The sequence below is a fragment of the Arachis duranensis genome, chromosome 5 (assembly GCF_000817695.3).
Source record: "Arachis duranensis cultivar V14167 chromosome 5, aradu.V14167.gnm2.J7QH, whole genome shotgun sequence".
NCBI lineage: Eukaryota > Viridiplantae > Streptophyta > Magnoliopsida > Fabales > Fabaceae > Arachis > Arachis duranensis.
The window spans coordinates 17403176-17418235 of NC_029776.3; the positions used below are offsets into that span (position 1 = coordinate 17403176).

At 30.9% G+C, this 15060-nt stretch overlaps 1 protein-coding gene across 1 annotated transcript; it reads left to right on the forward strand.

The window, feature by feature from the left end:
* The first annotated feature begins 11522 nt into the window (after positions 1-11522).
* On the forward strand, positions 11523-14626 carry LOC107488467 (uncharacterized). The gene is made up of 5 exons (XM_052261409.1): positions 11523-11543; positions 12596-12638; positions 12875-14017; positions 14297-14423; positions 14516-14626. Exon 3 carries the CDS (start codon positions 13038-13040, stop codon positions 13920-13922), a length of 885 nt encoding a protein of 294 aa, XP_052117369.1. The 5' UTR covers positions 11523-11543; positions 12596-12638; positions 12875-13037; the 3' UTR covers positions 13923-14017; positions 14297-14423; positions 14516-14626.
* The last annotated feature ends 434 nt before the right edge of the window (positions 14627-15060 follow it).

The following is a 15060-nucleotide window of genomic DNA, read 5'->3' on the forward strand; positions in this document are numbered from 1 at the left end:
TAAATGGGAAACAGGTTTTGATAATTATGCTTTTAAAAAAGGATTTATAAATAAAGATTCAAAATATACAAAAATACCATCAAAATACGTTCCTAAAATCTAGGAAATGGAGGGAGAAAGAATGCTTGACTGTAAAAAAAATGAAAAAGAAAATTTCAAAAATTGGTTGAATTCCTTTTTATTAGAAGCTTTTACTAATTCAAAGTTTAGTGAATTGTCTGGAAGAGATATTTGGAATTACACAGGGTTTCATACTAAAGGAACTATAAGAGATTATATGACATCAATAGAAAACCAAATAATAGAAGATTTAGCAACAAAAACAATAGTTTATGATAAGATATTATATATAATAATGATTCTATATAAAGAATTTTTTGGAAAAAAATATTATAGATCATAGACAAGAAGTCTATAATAAAGAATATCAAGAAGCAAAAAACCATTTAGCTAATATTCAGATATATGATCTATGTAATGTGGAATCTTATATATGCGAATATAGAATACATTATTACAAATTAAAAGAAGAAGATAAAAATCATTATCTTAGTATGTATATAACAAAACTTCCATATCCTGCTAATGAATTTATAATGGGAAGATTTATAAGAGAAATAAATAGAGGGACAATTGAAAATAATTTTGGTGGAGCAACCTCTGCAATAAGAGAGGATTGAAAAGAACGTTGTATGCAAGAAGCAACTCAAAAAAGATTTGCGAATATAATTAGAATTTGTTGTCAGGATAATGAAGAGATACCCCAAAAATATGGTCTTAATAAAAATTTTCAAAGAAAAAGAAAATATCAATTTAGAAAAAGAAAATACTATCCAAACTGGAGAAAAAGAGGTATTTTAGAAAAAGAGATAACGATAAAAACAAAAGACAAAGAAATGACTATTACCCGAATAAAAAAGAAAATTGTAAGTGTGGACATTATGCAAATGAATGCCCGAAAAAGAAGGATAAAAAGGATCTTACTAAACAAATAGAAATTGCTAAGTCTTGTTTCATGGAACCATTAGAGGAATCCGATGATAACTTAGACTATATTTTTGAATATGTCTCGAAAACAGACTCAGAGACTGAGTAATAATACCACATTTATTACTATAAAAATAACAGAAAAGTTTATAAATGCTTTCATAGATTCTGGAGCAACACAATACTTTGCTAGTTCAAATATAAAACTTGATTGGAAAAAATTAAAGAAACCATTAAGAGTTAGAATAGCTGACAAATCAATACATAAAATTGACAAAAAAACAGAGATGGTTGAAATTTTTATTCAAAATTATAGGTTCATTGTTCCATCTATATATATGTTAGATTCTGGAATGGATTTTATCATAGGAAATAACTTTTTAAAGCTATATCATCCATTCATTCAAGAATTAACATATATAGTTTTAAAAGCTCCACACGATTCTTCAATAAATCAAAAATCAAAACGCATAAAAATACCGACTACTACTATAGATAAGATTTTAAAATTTAAAATATTTTCTATATTAGAAACATGTTATTTAAATTTATACTTTCAGATAAATATCCCAAAAAATAATCTTGAAATAAAGATAGAAGAACTTTTGGATAAAATTTGTACTGAAAATCCTTTAGATATTAAAAATACAAATAACGAATTAGTAAGTATTAAATTAAAAGATCCTACAAAAGAGATAAATGTTCCAAATAAAATTCCTTATTCCGCAAGAGATAGAGAAGAATTTTCATTAGAATGTAGAGATCTGTTGGAAAAAGGAATTATAAGATTAAGTAAAAGTCCTCATGCATTTTTACAGATTTTTGTTTTTTGTGGTTGTTTATAGATTTAAAAGCGTATCACTAAAAGTGTTGCTTTTAGAGAGAAAGTGTTACCCTTAATCGTTAACTTGACTCTGATACCAATTTTTTTAAAATCGTCTTTTCTTTTAATTTCTTTTTCGAAATTTCTATTAACTCTTCGAATAAGTTTATAATAATTTGCCAATTCATAATCAAAAATATTGACCATATTACTATTATTTATAATTCTGATTTTATTTTTATAGTTTTTCAATCTTATTTTAGTTTATAATATTCTTTTTTGCATGGATTATTGTATATAAAATATTTTATCTGTTTGTCTTTTTCTTTAATATAATTTCTCAAATCCTCAAAAACCTCTTTTATTTCTACATTTTCTGTTGCTTCTAAATATCTTTTTAATTTTTCAACTTCATTCTCCATTTTTTCTTTCAACAGCTTTAATTCTTTTAAATTATAATATGGTTTTCCAGGCATTTATAAATTTTTTAAGTTTAACTCTAACTTGTTTATATTTATTCTTATTTCTATCCTTTTTATTATAAGGTCATTAATTTCGATTTGAAGATTATTTAATTCCCTTTTTATACTCATTTATTTTATTTTTTAATTTTTTCGCTCTTTTTCTTTTTATTTTATTTTCTGGTCTTTCAATTTTCGTATGCTTCATTATTCAGAATTTCTGCAAATTCTATCATCGATTCATCACTATTTTCTAGAGATTCTATCGTTTTTTCTAGCTCTTCAACTTCTCTTTTCAATTTGTCATAGATTATTTTTAGAACTTCAAATGCTCTTTGATTTATTTCAGAAAACTGTAAATAATTCAACCGATTTTCTCTTTCAAAGAGCTCTTGTTTCTTGTCTTGATAAGTTACATATATTTTTTCTTTATTTATTGTCATAATTTAGTGTTTAGGGTTTCATTTAATTTTTTGACCTTTTTTGTTAATTCTTTTATTTCAGAATTTTCTTTTTTAATCTTTAATTTAGATAAACTTAAAGGACTATTAATTTTAGATTCTCTTATTTAAAAATTCGATGAAACTAATTTTCCTGATGGTTCTTTTAATAATAGAACTGGGTTTTCAATAGCTTTATATTTTGGTATTTCTGTCTTTACAATTTTCTGAAATAATTCATCGACATAAATTCTTTCTCTGTTTTTAAATATTATAATGTGGTGGCTATTTGTTAAAGCATAATTTATTGCATATGTAATTGAAAATGGTTAATCGTCTTGTTCCATTAGACTCTTTCTGTGAAATTTATAAGCCAAACTTATAGATTTTCCAAGATTTTCAGTTGATAAGGGTATAGCATATCCAATATGGGCATTGAATTTAACATTTACATTTGCCAAGTTTCCATGAACAATTCCAATTATTTGATCTATTGGATCATCAGTAATTCTTTTATCACAGATTGCTAAGCTTATTGGTGAATTAATTCCTTTCATATATGTAGATTTGATTAAGACTTGTATAGTACTAATATGAATCCATCCAATTTAAATCTTTTTTGTTGATCCTTAATTTTCTCAATCTGTTTACTTAATTCTTCATCATTTATCAAAGCTATTTCAAGTTCTCCATTGGCGGCTTTTATCTTTATAGGGGCTTCAAGTTGAATTTTTCCATAGTATCTTATATTTTTTCTATTAAAAACTTCTTTTAAAAGATTTTGTTTATTAAAATTTTCATTTGATTTGAGATTTAATTCTATTTTTAGAACAACCTGTTTTTCATTATCTAATAAAGCAGTTAATATATAATAACCAGATTCTTCTGTTAATTCTAAATTTTCTAAATAATTCATAATTGAAAGACTAGGATGAAGATGTACCTTTCTGGAGAAAAACTTCCTTTATTTAGTATATTTTACATAAGGTGTTTTTATCTCCAGAGGGGAGATTGTAGATACTAACTCCAGAGGGGAGTTTAGAACTATTTTCCCTAAGGGAATTCTTCTTCAGACTATAGAATCGCCTCGGCAGCTTCCTCCTTGCTCTCCTAGCATATGAGTACTCTTAGCCTCCTACTTTCTATTGTCTGATGCCTTCTACAATTGCCTAAGCAACCTATTTATAATAGTTGGGTTTGATGGACAATTTCCATCCTTACCCTTCTTATGACGTCATTGCTTACGTCATTGTTTGCTATCTTGCACCAGCTACATTGTTGGTGCTTTATGACCTAAGTGCTTACGTCACTATGCAATAATGTTAAGAGATGCTTCAGATGCACTGTCTTCCTCTTTTATCATGTGACCCTCAGATGCATTGTCCTCTTCTTTCATCATGTGAGTTGATTCCGTTTTATTATTGCTTTCTTCAGATAACTCTGAGGCACATAACTGGCACTTGTGGTCTTCTCTGTCTTTTATCAAATAGCAGAGATTCCTCTTTATCCCTTCAAGGAGCTTTTCTAAAAGTCCGAATAAGTTGTAGAATGCTGATTCAAATTCCACCAAGAGTCTCATCTCTCTATCTTCAATTTCATTTCTTTTACTGGACACAAGCAAATTATTTCTACTTTTATAATTAATCCTTGTGTGAGATTCCTTCGTTATTTTTTGAGTTCTTTCAAAGATCCTTGCTAATGTGCTGGCTAGCCTTCCTTCATGACTATAAATTGTTAAGTCTTGAATCTGATCAATTGGTTGAAAATTTCCTGGGAAGACGGACATGAATATTACTTGGTGTGCTGGAACCAAGCATTCTTCTTCTTCATTAAAAATAGGTTGACCATTTGTAAATTTTAGGGATATATCCCTTGGATTTACATTGTCAATCATATTTTTAAATCTCTTTACTGCATCGACGAATCCTGCAGGAAACTCACTAATAATTTTTAGATCATTAAAAATTAAAATTGTATCAATTAATCCATACTGGAAAAACTGATAAGTATCAAATGGAGAAGCATCTGGAAAGATAACCAGCTTTGTTAACTGTTCTTTGGCAACAGGATAATATTCCAAAATTATCCTTTTTTCTTCAGTCCAATTCAAGACTATATTAAGGGTTTCTCTGAGATTTGATCTACAGACCCTTTTCTTTTCCTTGATCTCTGCCCTTGTAGGAATGTTTCTTATTATTCCTATTCTCTGGGCTTGAACTGGAGCTTTATCTGCTCTTTTTAGGGTTTGCTCTGGATGAAGAGCTTCATATTCCCTGAAGGATTCCTTTGCCTCTTCTAATGTTAAAAATCCTCCTTTATGAATTATCCTTGATTGATGTGTGAATGGCGCTGCTTTTTCCCAGGCATCATATACTCCTTTCATGGGGCCATTATAGATTACATAATATTTTTTATCTTGGGTGGATTTTTTAATAATTTCAGCAATCGTTTTATTTTCTGAAATTTTTTCTTCACCTAATTTGTCCACCATGCTTAGCTGGCTGAACTCTGATGGTTTTGCTTGTTGTGTTGATTTCATTGCCTCAATGGCCTTCTTGAGGGATTGGATCTGTGTCCTTATTTGCTGACAATGCTTGCATTTTTCGAGCTCTTGCTCATATTTGTGAATTTCTTGATCTAATGTGTTGTAGATGAACTCCATTCTCTTGTTAATGTATCTGCAATAACATTTTTGTCACCCTTAATATATTCAATTTTTATTGGATATTGTAATAAAAATAATTGCCATCTTACCAATCGTACGTGATTATAATCAACTTTTAAATTATATCGTATGAAACCTGTTAGGTAACTTGAATCTGTCCTTAATGTAAATTTTCTGGGTAGTAAATCAATTTTCCATTTCTTAAGAGATTTAATTGCTGCTAGAGTTTTCTTTTCATGAGTAGTATATCTCTGTTCTGTTGGAGTAAAATTCCCTGAAATATACCTGCAAAGTAATTCCTTTGGGAAATATTTAGAATCTAGTGATTCTTTTTCTTGTTCCAAACTTTTTATAGCTTTCTTAGCTTTTAGACATCCTGACCAGGTTATGTCTGAAGCATCTGTTTCTACTATTAAGTAGTCATTTTCTTCTGGAATATAAAGTTGTGGAAGTTTTTCACATAATTTTTTAATCCTTTGAATTTGCATACTGTCTTTTTCATCCCATTTTCATTCTTTTTTAGTACTTATTTTTAGAAATAAGCTTTTAGTGTATTCTATTATATTCTTTAAAAATCCTTGATCAGAAATATAATTTATACATCCTAAAAATCTTTGTAATTGTTTTCTATCTTCTATTTTATTAGGAAATAAATTTACTTTTTCTAGGACATTTGGTTGAAGTTTTAGCTTTCCTTGAGTGGATAGAATTAATCCAAGAAACTCTATTTCTTGTTTTGCTATTCTTGCTTTCTTTTTGCTAAGAACTGATCCTTTTTCTTTACATCTTTCTAAAACTATTAATAATTTTTGAAGATAATCTTTTTTATCCTGTTTTGTAAAAATTAGTATATCATCAATGTACACTAAAACAAATTCATTTAACTCTTTTAGATTTTCTTCCATAAATCTTTGATAAATACCTGGGGCTTGTTTTAATCCGAATGGTAATACATTCCATTCATAGAGTGTTTTAATCCGAATGGTAATACATTCCATTCATAGAGCAACGCACTTGTTGATTCTTTTGTTGGGCAAGTAAAAGCAATTAATTTCTTTGTTTCTTCGTCTAAATGAAGTTGCCAATATCCTGATTTTGCATCAAGAGATGAAAACCAAGTTGCTCCTTTGATTTTTTCTAAAATAGAATCTTTTCTTGGAAGTTTATGAGCATCACCAATAGTTGCTTCATTCATCTTCTTATAGTTAATAACCATTCTTCGTTTTCTCCTTTTAATTTCATTATTGTTTTCGACATAAAAGGCTGGAGCCGCATGAGGTCTTTTACTTAATCTTATAATTCCTTTTTCCAAAAGATCTCTACATTCTAATGAAAACTCTTCTCTATCTCTTGCGGAATAAGGAATTTTATTTGGAACATTTATCTCTTTTGTAGGATCTTTTAATTTAATACTTACTAATTCGTTATTTGTATTTTTAATATCTAAAGGATTTTCAGTACAAATTTCATCTAAAAGTTCTTCTATCTTTATTTCAAGATTATTTTTTGAGATATTTATCTGAAAGTATAAATTTAAATAACATGTTTCTAATATAGAAAATATTTTAAATTTTAAAATCTTATCTATAGTAGTAGTCGGTATTTTTATTCGTTTCGGTATTTTTATGCGTTTTGATTTTTGATTTATTGAAGAATCGTGTGGAGCTTTTAAAACTATATATGTTAATTCTTGAATGAATGGATGATATAACTTTAAAAAGTTATTTCCTATGATAAAATCCATTCCAAAATCTAACATATATATAGATGGAACAATGAACCTATAATTTTGAATAAAAATTTCAACCATTTTTGGTCAATTTTATGTATTGATTTGTCAGCTATTCTAACTCTTAATGGTTTCTTTAATTTTTTCCAATCAAGTTTTATATTTGAACTAGCAAAGCATTGTGTTGCTCCAGAATCTATGAAAGCATTTATAAACTTTTCTATTGTTTTTATAGTAATAAATGTGGCATTATTACTCAATCTCTGAGTCTGTTTCCGAGACATATTCAAAAATATAGTCTAAGTTATCATCAGATTCCTCTAATGGTTCCATGAAACAAGACTAAGCAATTTCTATTTGTTTAGTAAGATCCTTTTTATCCTTCTTTTTCGGGCATTCATTTGCATAGTGTCCTTCTTCTTGACAATACCAACACTTACAATTTTCTTTTTTATTCGGGCAATAGTCATTTCTTTGTCTTTTGTTTTTATCGTTATTTCTTTTTCTAAAATACCTCTTTTTTCTCCAGTTTGGATAGTATTTTCTTTTTCTAAATTGATATTTTCTTTTTCTTTGAAAATTTTTATTAAGACCATATTTTTGGAGTATCTCTTCATTATCCTGACAACAAATTCTAATTATATTCGCAAATCTTTTTTGAGTTGCTTTTTGCATACAACGTTCTTTTATTTTCTCTCTTATTGCAGAGGTTGCTCCACCAAAATTATTTTCAATTGTCCCTCTATTTATTTCTCTTATAAATCTTCCCATTATAAATTCATTAGGAGGATATAGAAGTTTTGTTATATACATACTAAGATAATGATTTTTATCTTCTTCTTTTAATTTGTAATAATGTATTCTATATTCGCATATATAAGATTCCACATTACATAGATCATATATCTGAATATTAGCTAAATAGTTTTTTGCTTCTTGATATTCTTTATTATAGACTTCTTGTCTATGATCTATAATATTTTTTCCAAAAAATTCTTTATATAGAATCATCATTATATATAATATCTTATCATAAGCTGTTGTTTTTGTTGCTAAATCTTCTATTATTTGATTTTCTATTGATGTCATATCACTACTAGAAAACTTGTTATTACAGACGGAAATTTCCGACGGATTTTATCCCACGGAAATACAGAGAGAATTTCAGAGAGATTTTTTGTCGGAAAACAAAAAAAATAAATTAACATAAATTACAGACAGAAAAGAGAATCCGTCGATAATTCCGTCGAAAAAAATAATTTTTTTTTCGTAGAATGATTACAGACGAATTTTCCATCTGTAATTAAATAGACAAAACGCACATTTTATTAAATTATTACAGACGGATTTTCCGTCTTTAATTTAAATGAAATCCGTCGAAAATATTGAAAACCTAGTTTTATCACACTCCATTCACACCGCAATCAAAATCCACCGCAATCCATTCACCGAAATATCCATTCAATCTCTATACCTAGTTTTCGAACGCTGTAGAAGGCTCATCCTCCAACTCTTCGCCCTGCACCCCGCCGCCCACAGCCACCGCAGTCTCTGCCGCCGCTGCAGCCACACAGCCCCCGCATCAGCCCTCGCAGCTCCCCGCAACCCCCACAGCCTCGCAGCCCCTCAGCGGCGCAGCCACCGCAGCCGCTACACAGACACAGCCTCCACCGCCACCGTAGAAGATCCGTCGCCGTCGGATTCCGAGCTTCTTTTCGTTCCAGATCAGCGCTTTCTTCGCCACCGTCAGATTCTCTTCGCGCAGCTGGTAGATTGTAAACCCTAACTTTTCTATTCGTTTGTATTTTGTATTTTTCTTCATCTGACGCTTCTTTTGCTCGTTACTCTCTCGAGGTTGTTGATTCTGATGTTGTAAGATCAACCATCCGGTTCTCGAGGTTGTCTTCTGCACTTGTTGAAGCTGTTAGCTCTCCCTCACTTGGAAGATTCCTCAGCTGTAAGTGTCCATTTCCCTCAATCGGATGAATCTCAGCATGCTCTATGTTCTGGGTTTTTCCTCAGCATGCTCTTAATAAGTTGTTTCCTGTTGCATGCAAGTCGGCTTTCAAATGTTATCATTATAATGAAAAGGCTTGCTTGGCTTGAATGATTTCATATTCTCTTTAATGAAAAATATTTAAATAATTGATCAAAAGTTCATAATATTAATTATCATTACAAGTTACAACAGTGTGACTGATACTGGGAGGGTGTGTGTTTGTTAGTGAACTCTGCATCTTTCTTGCCATTTTTTTATTATTTATTTTATTTTAGGCTCGTTTCCCTCTTTCCCAAAACTAGGAACGCTTTGAAATAGCACTTTTGAAAACGGCACTGTGTGCATTTCTCATGGGACCCTTTGAGTCTACTTCCTTTCTAACCTCATATGATGTGGTATGGCTTGAATCATTGAGTAGTTCTTTGCTCTCTTAAAAGAAAAATATATCATTATTTTAATAAATTTTCATGTTGAATGTTCCAGGTGTTTCTGATTGTTTTAAATACAATTACAAGATCTGGAGCAACAAATAGCCTTTAAATGGACCAAAGTTGTAGGTATTTTTTATTAAATAAAATTATGTATCTTACTTTTTGGTCCCAAATCCAAATACATAATAATTATACGAACATGAACATGTTTGTACAAGAAAATATTCTTTTTTTGGTAGTTTAGTTATTTAGGTCGTGGTCTTGTCTATCTCAAACTACTGTTTTTTCTCTCTTGGACATATTTGGTTGGAAGTAGATGAAATTGTTTAGTGTTTTTTGTCTGATGATTGAGTATTTGGGGAAAAGCTGGGGGGTTTTCATGCTCGGACGGCTTAGACATATTTTTAACTTGTTTGGCACTTTATGCTTACACCCCATGAATATAGTGGTGTGTTTGAAGTACTTACAGTGTGAAAGAATAAATAATTGGCAATGGAGAAATGGAGGATCTGTTAATTTTATTAATAAGTCCACCCATGTCCTGTTTCATTCATTTAATCTCGAACTGGCAGTGTAATAATTGTGAAATACTGATGAAAAATTCTTAGAAAAAAGTTGAAAATCAATTTTAATTTAATCAGAAATCATTCTATTTTTTCAAAAATACCGAAAAATGATTTAGTTTTTGTTTTAAGAGTTGGTAATTTCATTAAATTTTTACAAATATTAAAAAGGTGATTTTTTTAATTTATTTTTTAATAAACGCACCCCCTCTAATCATTCATTAGCTCTCATTATATGGCTTTGGATTCTTTTCTTTTCATGTTTTTTGATGAACATTGGCTTTGGATTCTTGTTAAGGCTAAACGGGTATGTTATATATCTTTAATTTCCAAATCTTAAAAGGGTAATGTATGTCACACATATTTTGCATATAGGGTAGTAATGCCACTAATGTGAGTGTGTCATATAATTATTGAGCATGTATTTATTTCATCATCACTATCTTACAAAGTAAGGATATTGATATGGCTCCATTATGTACTGTGATAACTTTTCATTGATGAAATAGAACACATAATAGACTAACACAATATATATCAGGTCAGCAAATTGGAACATTTTATAATTATAACCCTTTTAATAATTAAGCTTTTAGATGATTCAATTTTTAATGGAATAATTGTAGATAATTAATAGCAAATGTGGACATGTGATGGCTTGAGAAACACTCTTTGCACCTGCTGTCTAATTTTTAAGTTTATGCTAGATTAGAACTTATGCTGTGATTTGGGGCCTCTATAGGTTGAGCTTGCTTTGGATTCAAAGAATGAGCCATGGCTTTGTGTCTCTCAACGCTGATGTGCCTATATATATATATTTTTGGCAGGGTTGACATAGTCACAAGTTGATTCTGATGTTGTCGATCCATCTTTTGAGCCACTAATACTAGTAGAAGATTCCACTATATAGCTTGTAAGATCAACCTCAGCTGTAAGTGTCTATTTCCCTCAATCAGATGAATCCTTTCCAAATAATTTGGTAATGTTGTGTCTTTGTCCCTCTGGTCCTTGGCTGTAAGTGTCCACTCATTCTTCACAAAGATAGTATGTTATGTACTACCCATCACTCCTCCTTATCTTGGTAAGATTTTAAAGGTACATGCATGGAAAATTCTGTTTTCCTTGTGTTTTTTAATTGACACCATTTATTCTTATCTTCTTTTAAAGATGTGTCAACTACTATGGTTGTAAAGCTTGGCCCTGTACTGGACTTCCTTTGTGAGAATCAGAATGTGAAGCATCCAGATTTTATTGATTGGACCAAGGTGATATTGCTATCTTTATTTTAATTGTAACAAGGTTCTGATTTTTATGTTTATTGAACTGTGATGCTTTCTTTTTGTTTACTTTCAGGCAAAAAGTGTGCTGAAAAACCTCAGAATCAAGGTTAATAATCTTGAGTTCAAAATCAGTGGACTCAGTGATAATACTTGCAGGACTCAGAAGTAAGTAGTTATAAACAATATGGTTGCTTACTTGTTGAAGGAAGTCTTAAAATTCTCTATTTGCTTAATCCATTTTCTTTGTATAGTTTGTTACAGAAATAAGAAGTTAGGATATTTATAACAGAACTAATAACTTTTCTGCATACATTTATTGTTAGTTACCATGAAGATATCAAGCTCTAATTGGCTGAACATGTTCAAGTTTTGTTGCTTCATTGCTTGCATTGGATCTATCTTCATAACCCTTTTTCTATGTAGATGATGTAATAGTGCTATTGAGTGTGTGATTTACATATAATTAGCTTTACTTAATGGTAGTTTTTATTTATAAATGGTTGTATTTAGTGATTAAGAAACAATGAATTGTAGAAGCAAAGGGTTTTGACATAGCAAATTGGAGAAGGAAAGGAAGCAAAAATTAAGGACCACACACGCCCCTGACCTCAGCACATGAAAAAGCTTTTAACACATCTTCACTCTCTACTTTCATGTTTCATCATATCATCATTATTATTTTAATTTATTAATTTTATATAAAATTACGTTGGTGTCATAGTTGCCTTCTTTTTAAATAAATAAAAAAATTATATATTTACTACTTTACATAAAAATACAAATATTTATTATTTTATGTATTATTCTTTAATTTTGTAGCCACCTAATTTTGTAGCCACTATCTGTAAAATAAAAAAGAAAAACTTTTATTTGCAATCTTGTTGGAACAGTCAACAAAACTAAAATAGTAGAAAATATATTAACTTATTGATATTTATGTTAAAAATTTTGGTTCATTAATATTTAAAAAATTATATCCTCAAATTTACTCAGCTGATAGACAGAACTTAGTTTATACAATTGAAACACAAAGCCAAACACCCAAAGTGAGATGGGTTTTCTGCATAGATATAATTAAATCTCCTCTCCCTTCACTACATATATATCTCTTCTTCCTTCATTACATAAATTAATGTATATTCGCTACCCTGTTTCAGGTGCTACCCTGTTATCAAGTCCATCTAACATTTTGTGTTCTCATATTTGTGTTTGCTCAGAGATTTTTGGTCTAATTCCTTCAACTTTTTGCTTGGAGTTAAGGTTAGTACAATTATTGTGTTATAAATTTCATTGATTTCTAGGGTATTGTATGATAAATGAAATAGTACTTGTGTTGTGTTGTTGCTTGTATTGCATTAAAAATATTGATATGATTAAATATTGATAGGATGTTGTATGATAGATGAAATGTTGCTTGTGTTGGATGATTTATAGGTACTAAAAATATCGAATTCGTAAGAAATGTCTTGACACCATCGAGTGTGGATGTATGATAGGTTGAATCCAACAAGAGGGGGTATTAAACCTGAGTTTTATGACAAGGTTGAGGAGTTTATAGAAACAATTAGTAAGTTAGATGTTGTGAAGTCGGAAGGAAAGTGTAGATGCCCATGCGTTAAGTGTAGATGCACAAATTATAAAGAGCTGAACATTATTAAGATGCATTTGTGGGAAAAGGGGTTTATGCCAAATTATTGGATTTGGACAGAACATGGAGAGATTGACGACATAGGGATTAATCAGACGGGATTCAATAATTGTGGGGAAGGTGGTTCAGGAAGTGGTGCAAATGTGGAAGAATGTGATATATATGACATTAGCTGGGAAGACAACTCCAGAAGGTATCATGAAATGGTTTTCGATTCTGCTGGTCCAGAAGATCCTCATGTAGAGGCTAAAAACTTTGTTGATCTTCTTGAGGCAGCACAAAAGCCTTTGTGGGAAGGTTGTGTGCACTCTCAACTATCGATAGCTGTTAGAATGCTATGCATTAAGGCCGAGGGAAACCAATCACAAGAGTCATTTAAGCAGTGGGCCACCTTAATTAGGGAAATTGCTCCTGAGGGTAGTGCCATACCTAGGGATTACTATGAGGCTAAGAAGTTAGTGCAAAAGCTTGGATTGAAGGCAATCAAAATAGATTGTTGCTCAAACAATTGCATGTTGTATCGAAAAGACGATGCTGCTCTAACTAGTTGCAAGTTTTGTGAAGCACCTAGATTCAAGCCTATTTCCGATGGTGGTTGTAAGTCCAAGAGAGTTCCTTTCAAACGGATGCATTACTTACCCTTAATCCCTAGACTTCGAAGGCTTTACGCGTCAATGAGTTCAGCTCCGCACATGACGTGGCATATAAAAAATCAACGTGATGATGGCATGATGACCCATCCGTCACATGGGGAGGCATGGAAAAGCTTTGACCGTATCCAGGCTACACGGGTCTTCCTCCACCAAGTTGGCCTACTCCAGGATGTATGGGTCCCCCTCCTCCACCCCCTCCTCCAATTTCGATTCCTCCTCTGCTTCGCAATTCCAGTCTATTAGTTGATTCAGAGACACTTGGAAGCTCTAGTACATCTCCTCCATCAGAGACTGCATCGGTTCCTAATATTGTCACAAAAGAAAGATTAGTTGACAAGGTAAAATTTGGATCTCTCAATAATTAAAATAGCAGCTTCTAGTGGATTTCTCATACTGCATTACCTATTTCTCTTATTACTCTTCTACACAATTTTTACATACTGCATTACCTATTCCTCTTATTACTTTTTCAGCAAGCAATACTAATCACTCTTCTTCTTTTACTACTCCTAATCTAAATGTGTTTACTACTATATTTTAATTTCAAATTAAAGTGCTAATGACTTAAAACTATTTTTTTAGTTTCCTAACTTGTCAATTCTTTATGAAATTATCAGTTGGTTACCTTTCCCTCCTGGTTCTCAGAAGATTACAGAGATCATCAAGAAACGATATGATAAACCATACAAAAAGTTTGGAGATGTCCCTCTTCCGACAAAGAAGCTTTGGTTTAAGGAGTGGAAGGTAAAAGTGTTGGATTGAATAAAATTATTTTGGATTGAATATTGTTCATGTGATTTGAATCTTATAAATAGCAATTTGATGAGTATGTGCAGAGCCACTTTCTTATTGATGATGATGATGATGAGTTTTTCTGGAGGGCTTTCAAGTATAGGACAAGTAAGCGATTTAGCTAAATGATGTCAGATATCTGTGAAGATGTGGATACAACACACGAATGGCTAATTCCTGCTTACAAAAAGGTGTTGGAAAGGTATTGGAAAACAGATGAGAAATGGAAAAATATAAGGAAAAAAGCAAGAGAGAATCGAGCGTCACTCTTAGGTGGTTCTGTTCATTGCGGTGGTTCTATTCCATTGAGCTCAACTATAGAGAGGATGGTAACATAATTTAAGTGGCTTTAGATCTTATTTAATAGACATCTATTTATGTAAAATTTTTCTTATTTTGTATTTTATGTGGAACAGAAGAAGCAGTTGGGCCGTACACCAACCCACGAGGAGGTCTTCAAAGAAACCCACACACTTAAAAGTGACAAGTCTAAATGGGTGGACAAGCGCTCTCAAGACACTCGTGTGAGATATAGCATAAATGTTAAACTAATGTACATGTTGCCACTTGAATATTTATATGCCCTTTT